This window comes from Nannospalax galili, unplaced genomic scaffold (genome assembly GCF_000622305.1).
Source record: "Nannospalax galili isolate Female #2095 unplaced genomic scaffold, S.galili_v1.0 scaffold160, whole genome shotgun sequence".
In the NCBI taxonomy this organism is placed as follows: Eukaryota; Metazoa; Chordata; class Mammalia; order Rodentia; family Spalacidae; genus Nannospalax; species Nannospalax galili.
The window spans coordinates 2579387-2599227 of record NW_008346900.1 but is presented as its reverse complement, the minus strand read 5'-3'; the positions used below and the strand labels follow the sequence as shown (position 1 = coordinate 2599227).

General features: G+C 52.9%; 1 protein-coding gene across 7 annotated transcripts in view; it reads right to left on the bottom strand.

The window, feature by feature from the left end:
• Col20a1 (collagen type XX alpha 1 chain) overlaps positions 1-19841 on the bottom strand; it is a 33415-nt gene that overhangs the window by 8161 nt on the left and 5413 nt on the right. For 4 of the 7 annotated variants that reach the window (XM_029568455.1, XM_029568458.1, XM_029568454.1 and 1 more), the window contains 25 exons: positions 18264-18407; positions 17865-18020; positions 17497-17622; positions 16559-16717; positions 15898-16017; positions 15285-15449; positions 14359-14523; positions 13976-14145; positions 13417-13546; positions 12477-12622; positions 12266-12389; positions 11941-12077; positions 11303-11432; positions 10915-11057; positions 10591-10723; positions 10057-10205; positions 9761-9890; positions 8617-8655; positions 7234-7372; positions 3680-3822; positions 3281-3390; positions 2805-2963; positions 2643-2720; positions 1492-1578; positions 1265-1318 (listed from right to left, as the gene is read on the bottom strand). In XM_029568455.1, coding sequence (XP_029424315.1) covers positions 1265-1318; positions 1492-1578; positions 2643-2720; positions 2805-2963; positions 3281-3390; positions 3680-3822; positions 7234-7372; positions 8617-8655; positions 9761-9890; positions 10057-10205; positions 10591-10723; positions 10915-11057; positions 11303-11432; positions 11941-12077; positions 12266-12389; positions 12477-12622; positions 13417-13546; positions 13976-14145; positions 14359-14523; positions 15285-15449; positions 15898-16017; positions 16559-16717; positions 17497-17622; positions 17865-18020; positions 18264-18407 — 3236 coding nt within the window. Of the gene's footprint in view, positions 1-1264; positions 1319-1491; positions 1579-2642; positions 2721-2804; positions 2964-3280; positions 3391-3679; positions 3823-7233; positions 7373-8616; positions 8656-9760; positions 9891-10056; positions 10206-10590; positions 10724-10914; positions 11058-11302; positions 11433-11940; positions 12078-12265; positions 12390-12476; positions 12623-13416; positions 13547-13975; positions 14146-14358; positions 14524-15284; positions 15450-15897; positions 16018-16558; positions 16718-17026; positions 17184-17496; positions 17623-17864; positions 18021-18263; positions 18408-19841 lie in introns of those variants that run through there. The other 3 variants (XM_029568457.1, XM_029568459.1, XM_029568460.1) reach the window with 3 other exon arrangements.

Here is a 19841-nt window from a genome sequence, read left to right as displayed (position 1 = left end):
CCACATTGATTGGCCAGGAGTTTTGGGGTATACCTTTAATCTCAGCATTCAGGGGCCAGAGGCAGGCGGATCTCTGAGTGTGAGGCCAGCCTGGTCTACATAGTAAGTTCCAGGCCAGCTGGGGCTACAGGGAGACTATGCCTCAAGAAGACCAAAACAAAACAAAACAAACGAATAAGCGAGAATGTTCATTTTCACCCACCAGGCTGCTTGACATCAGCTAGTTAGCCAGGAGTAGGCTGGGGAGCTGGTGGCTCACCACAGGGGCCAGGCGCACATTGCTCATCTTATGAGGACAATTGACACTGTGCATACAAGTACATGGGAATTCAGCCCTCAGGTATAACATCAGTCCTTCATAGACAGAGCATCATAGCATCCTCACAAATAAAGGAGGCTGAACACCTCATTTCACAGATGGAAGACTGGCTGTTGTCTACACGTGTCCACAGTCCAAAGACCTCAGTCAGCTCTGCCCAAGGACACACTTTTCAAGAGGCACTGTGCCAGACCAGTGCAGGGCAGGGTGTGGGGTGCAGGTTTGTAGAACCCTCTAGGGGGCTTCAGGGAAGGAGAGGGCATCAAGCATGGGAGGAGCATGTCCCAGCAGCTGCTACTCTGTGTACATCTTGTGCCCTGTGCATGTTACACTGAGGCCTACCAATCTTGAATCAAAGAAGATCACCCTCCAGGCTGTTGTGGGACTGTGCTGCTATCAAAGCATACTGCCTTCAGTTTCCTTCTCCCGAGAAAAGGCCTTCACCCCAACACACCCATAAGCCTCACAGTGCCAGACCCTCTCTCCAACACATCCATAGACCCTGCAGATGACACCAGTTCATAGATGCTAAATATGTTTCAAACCACTTTGGATCTCAATCTCCTGTGTGCTGTAGACAGAGGTGTTGGCAAGTGTCTATGCAGGAGAATAAAGGATGAACTGAGAAGCCAGACAAGCCTGGGCCCACTCATTGGGCCCCAAGCCTCAGGTTTCCCCATTTATGCCATGCAGATGATCCTGCCTATGACGGTGGGTGAGACATAAACATACTTTGAACACCAGGCTCAGAGCCAGTTGTCCAGCAGGTGATGGGGACCCAGAGCAATTCTTAGTTTCCTTGGGGTATCACTGCCTATCTTCAATAGGAGCTTTCCACCTGATGTGGGGGTGACATGCAGCCTGTTCCCCATGCTCTTAATGTGTTGAGAGTCCTTCCCCTGCAGGTGAGGTGAGGCATACTGTCCCTAACCCCACAAAACCTACCTTGGGCCCTGGGTGGCCCTGTTTTCCTGGAGTGCCATTTCTCCCTGGGAGGCCCTGTGAAAACACAGACAGGTCTGAGTACCAAACTCACCCTAACCCTCATCCCCACTCTGGCTCCTCCAGACTCCTCAGATTCCTCCAGCCCTAGACTCCTATCTATGTTGCTGGGAGAAGAAGGGGCTTTCAAGATCAAGAGCCAGCTCTAGGAAAGATGTCACTGGACTCACCGGGGGCCCCTGGGGTCCTGGGGGCCCAGGAGTCTGGGACGAGCAGGTGCGTGTAGAAGGGAAGTTTGGGCATGTCTCTCCATCCCTCTGGAAGAAAAGAGATCACTTGCTCAGTGGACCCTCTCTCTGATTCTCATCTGATCTTAAGGCTCAGCATGGCCAAGTATACCTGACTTCAAGAAACCTCCAGAACCACCTCGGGGTAGGTCAGGTCAGCATGAAGACTGCTAAGCCCTGTGTGCGCAGCAGGTTCTGGGTACTGTGTCCTGGCTAGTCACAGAAGCCTTAGGACATGACGGTACCTCTTTCTCCTTGCTCTCCTCCCAGGCCCCCAGCATGGCTAAGTCCAGCATGGATTTTCAGGGGACTAGTGAGGAGAGCCACTAAGTTCCCAGCAGTCCAAGGATGGCCTCATGGCCTCCCTGAATGAACTTCTACCTGGGCCCACAGAGAAGGGGAGCAGTCTTTCCCTGGGGCTGACCAGGGACTTCTGTCTGACACATAACTGTCATTGGTGAAGGTGGGGTGGCCTACACATGTCCTACTACAGGGAAACTGCCACCGCTGCACACAGGGCTTCATGGCCAGTCTCCACCACCTCTGGGACTCCCCCATCCAGCCTCTCTGGCCACCTCCTTCAGAAAGCCTGCTTTCTGAGATGTCTAGTAGTTAAGAGCACTGACTCTTCTTCCAGAGGACCAGGGTTTGGTTCCCAGCATACACACAGCAAGTAACAACCACCTGTAACTCCAATTCCAGGGGCTCTGATGCCTGCTTCTGTCCTCTGCAGGCATTGCATGTATGTGGTATGCCTACATACATGCAGGTAAAACATTCATACACATAAATAATTTAAAAAAGGAATCCTGCCGGGCATGGTGGCGCACACCTTTAATCCCAGCACTTGGGAGGCAGAGGCAGGCGGATCTTTGTGAGTTCAAGGCCAGCCTGGTCTACATAGTGAGTTCCAGGACAGCTGGGGCTACAAGGAGACCCTGTCCCAAAAAGACCAAAAGAAAAAAAAAAGGAATCCTGTTAACATCTCTCAGTACAATAGGTCTAGGCAGGTCCATCTACCCCAGACTCTGTGATCCTTAGTAGGTACTCCCACAGGGAAGAGGGACAGTGACCAGGACCTTACTGCCACCTACCAGGGCAGGAATCTCGCAGCATCTGTCCTGGTCTGCCCAGGTGTCACTGCACATGATCCTTAGCATCTGGATCTGAAACTACAAATCAAGGAAGAGACAATTAGATGCAGGCCCCACAAGCAGAGCCCAACCAGCTGGTAGGTTGAGGTCCAGCTCACTCACCCTGGCTGAGCTACTTCGTGGCCCCCTGGCCTTGGCCAGCCTCCCCAGTGTGATAAAGCCAGCAGAGGGTGGGCTGCTAGCCTCTCCAATGGGCCGCTCAGCCACCTTCCGACAGTCCACGTAAAGTCTAACCTTGGAGTGCCCCACAGCCACATGCACCTGCAGAGATGCCACAGGGAGTGTCCCACACCAAGCCAGGTCTGTGTCTGCCCCAGTTGTATGGCCAGGGCCCAAATATGTGTAGGAGTCCACCACCAAGAACCTTGGGTCCCAATCCTGACTCCACACATGTCCCATGCTCTCTGACCCAAATTAAAAGGAGACAACCAGGACAGAGAGGCACCAGGGTCAGAGGCCTTGGACTGATCAATGCTTGACTCTCAGAGACCATTCTAGTTCTCCAGGGGAGGCAAGCACAGGAATGGAAGACCACGCCAGGGGGACAAGGGCCTGCAGGACTCAGACAGTTCCCAGACCTTGTGGAAGCTCCCAAAGAAAATCTTCTTTGCCTCCTGCAGGTCGAAGGTGACTTCCTGCAAGACTGCCCTGGGGTCATGGTTGAAGTAAGTCAGAGACTTTCTGCCAGCTGCCGGTGGGGGTGGGGGGGCATATGAGAATGAGAAGTTGAAGGAGGGCAGGAGTAACAGACCAAAGGTCACACCTAGAACCCAGGCAGGGCCCCCATGATACAAAACTATGGTTACCCTCAGCATTTGTCATTTGCTGATAATGGGCTGTCATGCCTGATTGCCTGGAGAGACCCAAGGCACAGCCTGAAGATTGGCATCCTCAGACCCATGTACCATGAGGTTAAGAGGGTAATCATGGGCCCCATCCCTCCTGACAACCAAGGGTGACATGGGGTCTACAGTCACCATCCAGCAGAACCCCAAGCATGGGCTGGAAGTCCTCAGTTATCATCTGCCACAGCGCGAAGGCTTCACGGGGTGTCTCGGGAAGCAGGCGCACAAGGAAGACAATGGTGTGTTCTGGCGGAAGGGTCACTGGGTGGATGTCACTGGAAGGACAAGGAGTCAGAACAGACTTCAAGGGACTAGACTGTCAATGAGGGAAGTCCTTCCCCAGGACATAGCCTCACCTCCAGGCCTGCTCTGTTGGCCACTGTGGACTGCTGCCCTGCACAGCCTCCCCAGCTAGGGACAGCATATAGAGGCTGCACCCTAGAGCCCAGACTGACAGAGCCACGGACACCAGTGTCTACAAAGCTGAGCTGAGGTCTTCCTGCCTTATGTCCCTATAAGAAACATGGGAATAACAGAGTACCCTCTCCTACCCAGGGCTTTAGGATTCAACAAGTACTGAGGCCCCTAACCCGACAGGCCCTCTGCTACACTGAAGCCTGGCCAAGGTCACCATGCAAGTACTGCTGAGACCCTTATGCTCAAGGGCTCTTGGGCGAAAAGGGGTGTAGGCAGGCAGACCCCAGAAGGAGGGTGCCTGCAACAACTCCCACTGACTACATCTGCTGAGGGCTCAAACTAGGCAACAGGAAAGTCCATGCCTATGCTGATCCAGGCTCATAGGGACAAAGTAGGGGCAAGGAATGAGTCTTGAGTCAGTCACCCAAGAAAATGTTCCTATCAGCCTACTTATTTGACTTTTGACTGCTCTTAGTATAAAAACAAAGAACCAGAAAGAAAAAAAAATACAGCCCAGTCATGATCCTATAGTTCTCTTTCTAGAGACAGGGTCTCTCTACATAACACAGACCAGCATCAGACTCACAGTGATCCCTCCTCAGTCACCTCAGTGCTGAGATTATAGATTGAGAACAGTCGTATAATTCTCTAAGTACACGGACCATGGACCACGGAGACTTGACTGCTGCTCCTTCCTCTTCAGTTACCCCTCTCTCTAGTACCTCTTATGTATCTGCTGCCTCCTCATAGAGCCTCTTGACCCCACCACAAGGAAGGATGCTTTCTTCCACTTTCAGTAGCCAGAGTCCCCTTCAACAGCTATCATGGTGGGGACCACGCTTGGGCTGGGTCAGCACTCCTAGGAAGCATCTGTCCTTTGGGAGCTCCAGAAAGGCAGACAGATACACCAAGGGCTCCAGGAGAAGTCACCCATTTGAGGAGAGGGACAATGAAGGGAAACCACTGCTAGGGAAGTGGACAGATTTGGCACAGGCTTTGTGGTAATGGTGGAGATAGGGATAGCAGGGGAATCTAGGGAGGCAGAAGCAAGACCCTTGAGCTGCTCAGGCTCCAGGTGGGTAGAGTGTCTCACCTGCCTGCCTGGCTAAACAACCAGATTAGATCTTGGACATGAAGGACAGAGTCATCTGCTCTGCAATACAACTTCCCCACCAGCTATGAAAAGGTATGTAATAAAACATGGTCCTCTGAGCAAAAAAGCCATCATCTTCATCAGATCAGCTGTCCCTGCTTACGAGAGACCAACCCATGCCTGTTGACTGTTTATGTTCCATCAGAGAAGGTGTGTGTGGGAGGGTCACTGTATGCTCACCTGAGAGTCAGACTGCTCTCTCCTATACCTCCCAGTCATTTGTATACCGTTCTGCCCTAAATGCATGTGGTCTCAGGTCTCTATCGTATACAGGCTGAGAAAAGTTAGCTGAGGGGAACTCCATCTATACAGCTACGGAGAAGCCATCATCCACAGTGGGTGAAGACTGGTCAGTGGGGTTACTTTGGGCTCCTGTAAGTAGCCCCTCACTTATGTTCCATAACTGAAGTCATTGATTCCCTAGAAGTCAGATTATAAGGAGGGGGTAGAAGTCATTTAAGTCTCCCGGGGTAAGAATTATCACAGCGTGAAAATGCGACAGAATGTGAGGGAGGGGCATTTGAGAAGACAAAGGAGGAAGGAAGGGTCTGGTGAAGGAAACCAAGAGACAGTCAGTCATTAAGATGAGGGACAGTGGGACATGCCAAGTCTGACATGGGAACCAGTGGCACTCAATGACAGGGTCAAGCATGAAGTGCAGGTGGCAGTGGCCATGTCCGACTCAACAGACAGTTCTCACATGAACATATATAAGCAGGCCAGGCAGATGGAAAGGTGCTCCTCCTCTTCCTCCCCCTCTTCCTCCTCTTCCTCCTCCTCCTCCTCCTCATCATCATCATCAGGGAAATGTAAAATCACAATGAGATACCACTCAGTCAGGAAGACAAAACCTATCAAGTGTTGGTGGAAACAGGGGAGCCTTGCACAGTGTCTGTTTTGTAAACTGCATAACTAATTCACAAAACAGAAAAATAAAAACAGATCTATCATACGATCTGCCAAGCCCCCTCCTGGGTATAAAGTTCTCACCAGAGCCAAGAAATGGAGTCAATCAATATGCCCACCAAATGATGAGTGAGAGATGGAGCCAGACTCCAGGGACACAGTGGTATGTATGTACTTCAGGGAAGGGAGAGTGGGAGACAAGGGATGGGTAAAGCTGTTGAGAGGTAGTACAGTCCAGGAAGGCAAGGGCAGAAAGAACCAGCATGTGGGTGCACAGAGGACAGCTTCAGACAGTAACCAGCTATGCAGTTCATAAAGTGGGAAGAAAGGATTTGGGGGCCTGGAGAGATAGCTCAGCAGTTAAGAGTATGGAGTGCTCTTGCAGAGGACATGTGTCTATAGAAATAGACCAGTGCTACTGAGCAGGCCTTAGCTGAATGGACAGAATGCCCTCAAGCTTCCCTTCTCCCTTCCCAGGAGGCTTCTGCATGCTCCTGCCCAAGGTTTCCAGCTGCTCCCAGGAAGTGGCATGAACAGGGGGCACAATCCCTGGCTTGCTGCCTGCACCTAACTTCCATGGGAGCCCGAGTGGCCATGCTCTCTCCACTTGTGATATCCTTGTTCTTTACTTTTGTTACATGCTCAGGCCTTGGTTCTTCCAAGGTGTGGGAAGTAAAGCCCCTGTTCTTGCCACTTAGTCATACTGTGTGCATCACAGTTCGGGTTTATAATTCAAGTGTGGGGTAAGCAGGGATTGGTGATCACCAGATACCAGAGGCTTCTCAAGCCTTCTCATTTCTACTTAGGAAGCAGCCACTTCTCAAAAACTTAGTGTGGTGGTAGACTTACCTGTCAGGCTATGGAGCAGACACACCACCAGTTAGAGGGGACAGCGTCTGACTTATATATGTAATGATGTGAAGTGTGAACAATTCCTGAGCCATATGGGGAAAAGACCCATGCATGATCTCAAGTCATAATGGGGGTGGGGTCTCATTCTATACTCATTAATTTGTCAAATGACACTTTCTGGAATGGATGGACTGAGGCCAGTCTATGGTCTGCTGACATGGTGTCAGAGGCTAGTCAACTCTAGGCCAGGGTCGTGTCAGGGACACAGAGAATGTAGCCGGCCCCGTCCCATGTTAACTCTGTGAACCTGATTTGCATAGCCCTTACTTGCACTCCCAGCTCCCTTAGCGCCACGCACCTGGCCCTCCGCATCAGCTGAGCATCCTTGAAGAGTGTGAAGGTCGGTGCCACACCCAAGGCTGAAGGCTCCATGGCCACACCTCTAATAGAGGCATACTCTTTTGCCACAAGGCCAAAGGCCACCATCAGGTCAAACCCTGGTGGAACAGGAAATAATGACCAGGGACAATCAGGGGAGAAGGAGGGACGGGGCAGAGATTCTGCTTGGGGGCGGGAGTGGCAGAGGGCAGGAGGGAGGGTCTGAAAAGGTGGCCTAGGTTGGGACCATCAGAGCAGTGGAAGGCTGGAGCCAAAGTCTTAGGGGTGAGCATGGGCCCAGCACTGCCTTGCCCTCCAGAGGAGACTCCAGCTCCTTGATGACCAGGTCAATACCTATCCTAGGCCACATTGTCCCTCTTCCCTCAACCCCAGTTCTATGCTGGGGAAATTCTTATCCAGATGTCCCAGCTTAGAAAGACCAGAGACTGGACACAGGATACACCCTGGCACTTAGCCACCAGTGACCTGCTTCACATACCCAGCAAGAAGCATCCCCAGCACCCATGCCCTGCCTTCACCCAGCCTTCAAGTTTTTTCTCTTTAAGGAAGACATTGCTGAGTTGCTCTTTGGCCCGCACAACCTCGTGCTTGAGGCAGCCTGAGCACTCTCCATGGTCCTGACCCCAACCTGAGCTGGTATAGGAGCCATCAGAGCCACCACTACCATGATGGGTTATTCAAGCTCCAGCCTCTTCTCCAGCACTGTCACAAGGAAAGAGATGAAACAATACTTATATCTAGTGCTTAATGGCACACCAGAAGGCCCAGAGATGGCAGGGCCACAGAAGCTCAGCCTTTCCAAGGTCTATTCAAGGAAGGAGCTATGCCTGCCCCTCTGTCCACTGACCCTGCTTTCTATGGGCCCTATAGTTCAGTGGTCTTACCACCCACCAGCCACATCAGTTTCAGGGCAGTAGCAGCCCCACACAGGCTGCCTTTCTGGGATACAAGTGAGCTACAGCCTTCATACAACCGAACCTCTCCTCCTGTCCCCACCTTCACAACCCTCCGTTGCTGGACAGGGTTTCCTGACAATATACCTCATGCCAGGTATCCACTCTCAATCCTCTTGCATAGCACTAAATGATCCCAGGCTTGGCACCACACGCTCCAGATGCCTGGTAGCAGGGAGCCTCCCAGGACCAGAGGGGGTCCAACCAGTTCTGCCTCTGCCCTGAACAGGCTGATGCTGACTTTGGACCACGTCAGTGTTCCCACTATGAAGCAGGAATAAAACCACACTGCCAGCTTTGTGGGTGACCTGTGAGGGTACAGACCCTGCTCCAAATCCACCAGCATCCTATGACTGCTCACCCTCACCTTGGAGGTGTTCAGGACTTACCTGGGAGGGAGCTGTTAGGATGCAGGGCTGGGCAGGCTGCTAAAAGGACATGGAAGATCTGGTCAGTTACTTCAAGGTCGGCCCAACCACCAGAAGGACCACTTCAGGAACAATGCCATGCCTCTAGTGGGCACAGGTAGACTTGCACCCGAAACACACACCTCCCTCTCACTACATCCACCCCTACAAAGCCAAGATTCCACTGGGGCCTGTGCCTCAAGAAGTTATGAGCACCAAGTGCACTCCAGACACCAGACTGGCAGGGCCAGGAAGATGCCTGAGTGCAGCAAGCAGCCTTAGAGGCTGCTTAGGGACAGGCACAGGTCTGGGAACAAGGGATACAGGCTGACCTTGTGGCCAGGTTCAAGGCAGATACAAATGGAGGCATAGTTAGGGCACCAGCCATAGTAGCTATCCACTCCCACAAGCATTTGAGATACAATTGTATGACCCCAGATGGGACACCACAGCTGAGGGTGTGGACTGCACAGTCTCTGAAGGCCATGTGCCCTGAACAACTGTGGTATCCAGAAAGTCAGAACAAAACAACAGCAAAAGATGGTTCCTCACAGCTGGGCCTGGTCTTGTGGGTTGTAGGATAACAGGCCATCAGAGACTTGTCCATGTCCTGTAACATCAAGGCTAGGGCTCTCTTGGGCAAAGACCTCTCCACTCTCCCCAGCCATTTTCCAGTCACTCTGACTCAGGATGCCCTAATTTGCTTTCTGTCCTCAGACTGCTGCACTCTGCAGACTTCCAGCAGTCATAGAAGTACCAGCTGGTCCCTACAAGCAGGCATGAGTGGGAGACCTGGCTACCAGACTAGAGTGATGTTTTCTGCAGACTGCTATAGCCTCAGGCTGGGTGAGGGCTGCCTAGTAGAGGAGGAGGGCCTATGGAAACCCCACCTTCCTCTGTCACCATCATAGTGTGTGAAAGGGTAAGCACTGACCACTCCAAAATGTTTAGGCCCCAAGCTCCCTACTTTCCATGGTCTCTCCACAGGTCTGTTCTGGGTCTGGAGTCTCACTAGGCTTGGTGTCCCACCTTGTCTGGGGTCTAACCAGGTTTGACATCTGACTGGCTCTAGCTGGTCCTTGAGTCTGACTGGGCCTGGAATCTAGTACCCTCGGTGCCCACATACCTGTGCGGCCTGTGGCAGACACTGCCACGCTCTCCCCTGCTCCATAGACAGCTGAGACCAGGACCCTGTACTTGGTGGCAGACAGCAGGTCAGGAAGGGTGACGTGGCTCCTGGTGGCTGGCACAGAGATCTATGGGGCAGGAGGTCTGTGAGCCTCCCCTCTTGGAATGTCTGCTCCTTTGAAGGCTGCACTCCTTTGTCTATTTTTCCCATCCTAGAGAAGCTGCCACCCTCAGCAGACAGATATCATCGGCACCCCAGACCCTGGGGTGGTTCCTAGCTCTTTACAGACTCACCGATTTCTCTGGTCCAGAGCCTGAAGCCAGTGCATAATTAAGCCGGTAATGGAGGACATGGCCACTTGGTGGTATCCAGTTCACCTGCAGGCTGTTCGGGGTCTCCGAGGATAGTGACAGGCTGGATGGTGGGCTCCTGCTTGCTGCAGCTAGCCAGTAGCACAGACAATGTGGGGCTCAGGGATCTCCAGAATGGGGGTGCCTACAGCCAGAAGGCTAGCCAACCAACCATTCCTAAACCATGCCCTGCCCTACCCAACTCTACACTGTGTCCCTGCTGAGCCCCCCACTAGCAGACCTTTCACAAAGGCTGGATCACCCATGCTGGATAATTTGGACCTTTGGTCACTCCAAGAACACCTTTGTCCCTGGGGCTCAGACCCAGTGGTCAGGCCCAGGGTCAGGAGTTTGGGAAGTCTGCCTATTAGTGGTTCTAGGAGTACAAGGTCCTGGGCATGTGGATCCAGGAAAGTCTCTGTCCCTTCTGTGCTGCTCCTGTACCAATCCCAGTTGAGTGGAGGACAGGCCACCTACAGGGGGTGTAGTGGAGGGATACAGGGTCACTGCGGGCGCCGTCCCTGTAGTAAGCCAGGATGGTGATCTCATATTCCACATGCCTCACCAGACCAGGCAAGATGGCTGTGCCAAGTGTCCCTGGGACAGAGATCTGGAGAAAGGAAAGTCCAGGGGTCCACCTGGCTCATAGGGGACCTCGCCTCAGGAGACAGGTTCATAGGGTGTGAACAGACAGGTGTCCCCAAGATGCAAGACTGGGGTGGGCACACAGAGCCTAAGTCCCAGTTGGTCTTGGAATCTGGGGTCATAGGAATTCCTCTGAAGGTTCAGCTAATCCCTTACCTCATGGGCCTTCCCTTCTCCCAAGGGCGTCCACTTGATCTGATAGACAAGTACACCAGATGAGGCAGCAGCCACCCATGACAGCCTGACTGTATCACCTGGCAGCTCCATCACAGACAGCTGGCTTGGGCTGGGGGCTTTCTCTGGAAGATGAGGTGTAGAGATATGAGTGCACAGTGCTAGCCTAATCTGTTTCTAACAGATAAAGGTCAGTCATGTGGACCCTTGTCACTATGCATCCCTCCTGTCACACTTGTCCAGACATTTGTCCCCACCTGGCTCAGCACAGCCAGAGCAGACACACAACACAGGCTTGTGGACTCGAACTCTTCAGTAGGACAGAAGGATATATCCCAGCTCCACCCCAGCCTCAAGTTTACCAACTCACTTGTGGTAATATGGCCAGTCAGAATGGAGGAACTACCCCCAAAGTAAAAGCAGGTGACATGGACGGTGTACATGGTGGAGGAGGAAAGGGGGCCCAGAGTGGCTGAGGTAGCATTTCCAGGAATCCGCACCTGTAGGAGGCATACAGAGACTCATGGGGCACTTGGAGCCCCTTCCAGGATGGAGACCCAACTAGGCTCAGGACATGCAGCCAGGACTACTCTGTGACTCTCAGAATGGGAAAAATGGGATCAGTCATGGAACTATAGGAGGACATGGGTGGAGATGCCCTTCTCTGTCTTATCCTGCAACCCTACAAGTCATTCTACCGCCATACCAGGTGTGACCACAGCCTCACCATGCCATCACTCTGTGTGTGAGTCTTTGATTCAGATCTTCCTCCAATTCCCACCAGACCCAGACCCCAAGGGCTGAAATATTGTTGACACAGTGTCCCATATGCCATCCCAAAGCCTGGGTATAAGGAAGCTGAACAGATGTTGACTGAATGTGTGTGTCATCGGAAATAGGAATATATCAGGAGCCCCCCAGGTCTGTTTGAATGCTGGGCCTACCTAGGATTCTGGGTCCCCCAGGAGTCCCTTGAGACTTTTGGGCCCCAGGCAAGCCTGCTTTTACCTGCCCAGAGTGGCTGCCGTCACTGGAGACATAGCTGACCTTGACCGAGCGCACAGGCCTCTGGGCTTCCCAGGACACATAGACTGAGTTGTAGCTCACATCAGAGAAACTCAGGTGTCTTGGGGGTCCTAGGGTGGCTGCAGAGCACAGAGAGGCTTCAGGAGCTTCCATGCTTACCCTCAGGACTGGGGGAAGGGTAAGCAGCACTGGGATTGAGGGGCTTATGGGACCCTCAGAGCTGTCTGTGGTCTCCCACCCCAGAGCACGCTAAAGAGCAGAGCATCACATCTGCTATGTAGACAGGTGGCCTAGGCAGGACACTCACAGGTCCTAGCGTGGATGGCCTGGGCCTCGCTGGCCTCTGGTCCCCGGAGGCTCTGTACTGAAACCTCATAGTCCTGGCCTGGCTCCAGGCCATCCAGCAGCACCTCAGGCTGCCCCACTTGCACCTGTCGAGGACATGGCAACATAGTCTACTCTCTGCAGTATGCTCTACCCACCTGCCCCAGCATGGTCTCCCTTTCCCTGCCTCGCACCTCTCTCCTCTGCTCCTTCCCAGTCGGGGCAGCCAACAAGTACCGCACCAAGTATTGAGTAGCCCCAGCAGAGGGCTGCCAGGTAAGGTGGAGGGTGCTAGGTGTCACTGCAGCCAAGGCCAGTGCCCGGGGTGGAGGCAGGGGTGCTGAGGATGAGATGACATCAGGGACATTTTGAAAATGTGGCATGCACAGGACTCATATACATGAGCAAAGATGTGCTCATTTCAACGACAAGACTTTCAGAAGGCAGGGTTGTACAGAAGCCTGGGCCAGGTGGGCAACCACCAGTCAGAACACAGGACTCTAAGCGACTTGTCTCATATTTCACTTGGGCTGCGTTTTTTGCCTCACAAGTCTATAGGAGCCAGATCACCTTGCAGGCCTAAGGTCATTTGCCCCCAAAGGTGGAAGGGAGGCAGCCTCCAGGTTGAAAGAACCTCACAAAAAGCCACACCGTGTGTGGAACTGTCTCTGTGAATGACCAGAAGAGGCAGATCAGAAGCAAAGAGCAAAGCCGAGGGCATCGGGGCCAAGTGGGGTCCCAAGGTTCTGATGAAGGGTCAAGTTTCCTTTGGGAAATGAATATTCTTTACAATGGCGTTGCTGTCAGCGGCACAGCTCCAAACATACTGACAGCCCCTGTAAGTAAGTGGGTGTGAGGTACGTGAGGTCTGTCTCAGTGGAGCTAGAGATCATGGTAGATCCAAGGGTAGCTGAGAGCCAGTGGCCTCAGTCATGCGCTATGGCCAGGCAGGATGGAAGCCCCAGGCCATCACGAGCATCAGTAGTAATGGGTTGTGGTGTGACACCACTGTGTTCAGAAGAGGGCATCAGGGTCACAGAAGCCTGGAACTGAGACTTGTGGAAGTGCCTCAGACCCAGGGCTGCCTACAGCCAGGCCTGAGGGTCAGGACCAGACAAAGATCACTTCACTTACCTGTGCTTACCCGGCCCTGCAGGCCCTCGCCAACCCCACTCTCATAGACAGGGAGCACGGAGATCAAGTATTCTGTGTTGGAGGTCAGGTTATGAAGATCCATGAATGAGGCGGGCCCCTCTACCACCACCTTGACAGAGGCAGGGCAGGAAAACTCCATCAACAGGATGTGGGCTTGGGGAAACATGCTGCCACGCTTCTGAGAGATTGGGTCCCCACATGGAGCAGGGCAACACCAGGTACCATGAGAGCAGGGGAGACCACCAACCAATCCATATTCACCTATCAGTATTATATCAAAACCACACCTGGGTGTCCTCAGTCACTGTCCAGCACTCCCCTCTGACTTGGTCTACTTGGGTGCATCTGTTTGTAGCTGCTTCCCCTACCCCACAATGGCTCTCCTCTCTCATGTGGACTTGATCATCTGTGGCCCCAATTCTAGCATTCAGCCACAGATCAGCAGAACCCACCTGAGCCATGTTGGTGGAGTCCCTGTCATCTGCCCCAGCTCCCAGGGATGGCCCTTAGCAGACGTTGTCCAAAGGGCCCCACTTACCTCCCTGGGGGCACCACCCTTGGAAGGCTGCCATACAACTAGATACTTGAGAGGTAGATGTGGGGCTGGAGTCCAGGACAAATGGACACTGGAGGAGGTGATGTGGGTCAGGACCAGGCTGGTAGGCGTGGGGAGGGGGTGCAGGGCCAGAGTGGCTGCTGCTGGTGTGACTGTTGGAATGGAGGTGGTCAGAACCCAAGTGAGCACCTCTGCCTGCTCCCCCTGGTGGCCATGTACAGGAGGACATGAAAATCTCCCCCCTCTCCCCAAGAACAGATGTTCCTCTCCCTGGTTTGGACTGTGGATCCTCATGGACCATGAGAACTGACCTAGTGTAGCCTCAGCCTCCCTGTCCCTCTGTTACTGTGGGGTTATACCCTCACCTGGGTCCCTGTTCAGGTCCCTGCCCTGGACTTTCTGGCAGATGAGGCGGCTGAGTAGGTCAGCTAGTGTGGCCAGCTGTGGGAAGTCCAGCACGTTGTGGACAGTGATGTCCAATGGCTGGGATGCCAGGAGCTTCAGTTCTGCTTCATCAGCATTCTTCACACCTGCTCAGGGACCAGGGGGGGTGTATGCCAGCTACCTGCTCTGAGACCTTGGTCCTACTTGCAGACAAGACCACAGTGGAGGGCACAAACTGAAGCCACATGTCCCAGATCCCATAAGGCTTCAATGAAACATATGAATGGATCAGGGGAGGCCAGTGTGCTTGGCATGCTCTGGACCCAGGTAGGATGGTCCTGGGAGCTCTGGGCAGCAGGCCAGGTCATATGGGTGCTGGTGGCAAGTGCTTATGAGAGAAGGGGGAATCTGGGGCTCCCAGGACAACTCCCCTATACCTAGTTTCCTTCCCATCAGACAGAGTACAGGGAGTACAGCTGAGGCCCCAGAGGGCATCAGGCACAATCCTTCCTTGGAGAGAAGAAGGTAGAAGAATTATAGACACAGGGACACCAGCCAGGCAGGGACCAGTCAGTTTGAAGGCTGTTTGGTGAGCACTGTGCAATTTGAGTTGGAGGGTGAGGAGTCAGAGCAGAGGTGGGGGTTGGGAGAGTCTGCAAATATTACTGCAAGGGACAGCCACATTGGTGGTGCCCATGTGAGCACCAGGCAGGTATGTGACCCCCCCCACATCTCCATGAACTCACCCCCTGGGCTTCACAGGCACAAAAGCTGAGGGCCAGAAGTCAAGCATGCACCCAGTTCTCCAACCAAGATGGTGAAGCTGGAGTCCAAACATTTCTGTGACCCAGAGCCTACCCTGGCCATAAGCATTCTATCCCAGGGCCCAGGGACCATGTGGGCTCACCCACAGTGAAGACATCAATGTTCAGATCCTTAAGGATGTGGGCAGCTGTGCGTACATCATCCTGGGATTTGCCATCTGTCACCAGAATCAACACCTTGGCTGCCTCTGGACGAAGACCCACCACTGGCTTCAGGTTCTGCCCCAACACATGGGTCAGGGCGAGGCCTTGGGAGCATTGAGACAAAGTGATAGGCAGCCACCAGGACCCCTCCTTCAGGTGCCCTCTCAGCCTTAGTTTCTCCCAGCACTTGATCCCAGGGCTCTCTGTTCACCCGCCTTGCTAGACTGAGGACACCTGGAAGTAGGGACATCCCTCTCTTGGAGGGCACCTGAGACCCAGCAAGGCCATATCCCTGTCCTATAGGAAACCACCTGCAAATACAGTTGAGTGGGACTGAGACAGAAGCTGCCTGTGATGGGTGCAGACACTTGTTCTCAGCAAGCCGTCTGACAGGCCCACACTGTTGCCAAAGGTGAAGGGGGGGAGATTGTGCCCTCTGAAGTGTTAGTGATCTCAGCACCATCCATCACACAAATGTCTAGGGGTAGGTAGGGCATAAAGAGAGATCAGCCAGAGACTTCAGAACAGCCAGACCACAAGGCCAGGACATACCTGTGAAGGTGTTTCCTCCCTTGTAATGGAGGTTGTGCACAGCTTCTAGCACCTGCTCTCTGGTGTGGAAGGAATTGAGGTCCCACTCGGTCTGGGGGTCTCCACTGTACTGAGTCAGACCTGGGGGAGGGCCCAGGCCGCTGGGATGAGGGTTTTTGTTTTGTTTGGGGTTTTTTTCTTTCATTTTTTGCAGCACTAGGGATTAAGCATGCTAGGCAAGTGCTAGTCCCCTGAGCTAATCCTCAGCACTAAGGCTCCGTTTTGACGGCTGTTTCATGAAAACGCAAAGAAATAAGATGAAGACGACAGAGTTGCTAGCGCTGTGCATGGCCTGCTTGGGTCTCATCCCCAAGGAGAAATGCATTTATAGGGCCCAAGGCTCTCATTGGGGTGTTGGCGGAGAGGCTGATTAGGTGCCAGGCATTCCAGAAGACCAAGACAGCAGCTTTGGGTCACAGGGAAAGTGAATCAGTCACATGACCCAACCCAGACTGAGTGGGCTTCCATCCGCCAGGTTTCATATCCTTCCTGGCAAGTTAGTGGACCCCGGGAGGCTGCAGCATCCCCGGTTCCTTCTTGAGGGGAGCCACTGCCCCTTTGCTAGTAAGGACTTATGAGTTCCAACCTCCCCCAGGGTTTGGGCAAAGGAGGCAACACCCACCTACTTGGACTTTATCTGGTCCTATTTCAAAGGGCATGATGACGCTGGCCAGGAAGTCTTTGATCTGCTGGAAGTGGCTGTGGCCAATACTCCAGGAGCCATCCACCAGGAAGACCATATCCGTAGGTTTGGGGGGGGTGCAGTGGAACTCAGGGTCAGCTGGGGTAGACAAGGAGGGGTGAGGTATTAGGCAAGGCCTGTGGCTTCCCTGGGACACCTGTGGTGTTGTGAGCAGGCTGAAGTCTTCCTGGGATCTTGTGGGGACAGGTTTCCAAGGACCTAGGGTCTCACCCAACTTAGAAAATCTCACATAGATCCTGGTCTGGGGTCTTAGCCCTTCAAATCCTTTCAAAGAGGGCTGATGACAACATCCACTCTAGGGTCTACCTCTGCCTTCCAAGGTCCCTGGAAGCACTGTATGTACACCTGACAATGCAAGCTCTGGGTTGAGAGGGGCCTAGCACTCACATGTCCAGGCCCAGCTCCCTGTGGGTGGCCTCCAGGGGTGGAGTAGAAGGTCAGCACCACAAACAGCTCCTGGAAGACTGGCTGGGCCAGTAGCTAGCGACCAGCAACTACTGCTGTGGCCTCAGGGTTCTCAAGGCCCTGCAGCTCTTTGCAAAGTACCCCATTTAGGACCCTGAAAATTTAGCACAGACAGCCCCTGGAAGGCCCCAGGAGACTCCTGAGCACAACCAAGTGATTCCTCTGTGGGTTTGAGGCTGCAGTCTAAAGGGGAGGTCCAGTCCTGGGTGGGGTGATATTATTCTGGAAGACTGGGGACATAGAGCCTGGACAGGAGGACCCCACCTGAAACGGTAGTGCCCAACTCTGAGAGCAGAAGCCTTCCTTCAGTTCTGTGTCTGATGGGGGAGGCAGAGTCCTCCCTGATGTGGTGGGAGAGAGATGGCCCCATGGGATAGAGCAAGTCAGCTTACCCAACTTCCCTCTCTTTCCCACGGAGGATGCAGTGTGACTCTGCCTTTCTAGGTCTGCAGTTGGCTGAGCATGGTCCTGTATTCCGAGTCCTTGTTTAAGCTTCCCCTGACCCTCACTGGTCACTCCTGGAGGGGCAAGGAGTCACAGCTGTCCCCTCTTATCTTCCAGACCTAAGCTGGGCTCTAGGGAAGAGACTATCTGTCTCCTATATCTGAGCTTACTGAGTCCAGGAGCATGACAGGTAAGCCTAAGTTAAAACTAGAGCATGTGGTCAGACGCAAACAAGAACTTCCAGCTATATGATGAGGGACATAGGAAGTTTCATCTCCCCTCCACTAGGATCCACTCTTACTCCACTTTGACCCACCAAGAACAGGAGGGCCTTGGCTTAGGGTGATGGCGACGCTGGGCTCAGGAGTCTGCTCAGGGTCTAGGGTTCCCAGAGGGATGGGTGTGGGCTCCAGGGGGGCTCCCACCAGCCTCCGGCTACCTCTGACCAGAGAGTGGCTCTTCAGATCCTCAACTACAGAGAGAGGAGGGGCTGTCAGGACCCCAGCCTAGGGTGGGAGCAGAGCACACATTCTTCCTGGAAGGAAAATTCAGACCTCCCCACCTCATGGGAGGTGAGCAGCAATATGAGGAACAGGAAACAAGACACGCATGCACCATACAGGAAAACCAAATCAGTCTACAAGCCCCGGCCACAGGCTCTCAACCCAGAGGCCTTCCACCCACATTCACCCCTGTCTGGGTGCAGAAGACTTACTCACAAACTCTTTCCGTGCCAGCAGGATGGGCCCAGAGCCAGTGAGCTCGAAGACCTGCAAGGTATAGCCCTTGGAAGGGCTCAGGCCGCCCACAGTGGCTTTGGGGGTCTTGGTGGTCAGCATCAGCTCCTGCTCTGAGTCCCCTGGGATGGGGACAGGAGAGCTGTTGAGTCTGCTGTACTGCCATGCATGTGTATGCATACTTGCAAGTGGATGTATGCGCATGTTTATATGCATGCATATGAGTATGTGTGAGCTTATCTGCATGTATGTACTGCATGTTTGTATATATGCACATATTGTGTGTGCATGTGTGTATCATTTCAGGGTATGTACATATGCATATAGATACATGTATGCATACAGGTGTGCATATGGGTGTATGCACTGTGTACCCTGAAGGCATGTATACCATATGTATGTGAAAATGTGTATATGTGTGCACACAGCATGTGCACATAATGTAAGAAGTCCTCCAAATGGACTCCTCCAGCTCCACTTGAGGTTAGGGAAGATAAGAGGATGGGAATCTGATAGGAGAGCAGGGAATGGAAAAGGGAGAGAATCTCTGGTGGAAAAAAGAAATTTCTTCTTCTCAAAACCTCGCTGGAGTTGGGTGTGGTGGCACTTAGAAGGCAGAGGCAGGCAAATCTACGTGAGACTGAGGTAAACCTGGTCTACATAGTGAGTTCCAGGGCCAAATGAGGCTACAGAGAGGCCCGCCACCTCCCCGGAGGAGTCTGTCATGCAGGAAGCATCCATTTTTCCTGTTCTGTAATGTCATCATCTACAGATAGGGCTGGATTGCAGACATGACCTTGCAGTGTAGCTGGGAAGAAGCAGACAGACTTATGGACACACCCACAGATCCTCTGGGCTTCCAGCAATAGGGAGGGAGAAACACTTCATGTCTTGGAAGAATACAGTCCATTGCTCTTGCACAGTGAATGGTCCCCAGACCTGAACCCAGCCCCCTACTAGGCAGCAGCGCAGGCAGCAAGGGCCACAGGACAACACACTTCTGTTGTTTATAAATATTCTATTACAGCAGCAGAAGATGGACCTGAGCCAGACGTGGCAGCACAGGCCTGTAGTCCCAGCACTTAAGGCTGAGGCAGGAGGATGGTAAGTTTAAAGTCAGCCTGAGCTACACAGTGAGACCCTGTCTCAAATAAATAAATAAATAATAAATAAATAAATAAATAAATAAATAAAGGAAAACAGACTAGAATACAAGCCTGCCTGCAGATGTTAACTGATGATCAACTATCATACTGAAAATGCATTATGAGATTTAATATAACTATATAATTAGGACTCGTGGCGAGGGCTAGGTGGAGATATGATGTCTGGAGGTTGCAGTGCCACCTGGGAAAGGTGAAACCACCATCAGGCTTGTCACATGTTTGTAAGGTTGCACACTATTGTCTTAGGGTGGTAACCAGGAGACAGAGGATGAGTACATAACTACCAAGCTGATGGGCACATGGACTCCTCACCCTACACCTGCTGGCCAATCTTAACTTTCGCAGAAAGAGCAGACACTATGGACAACCAGCTGTGGTACAGTAGAAGCA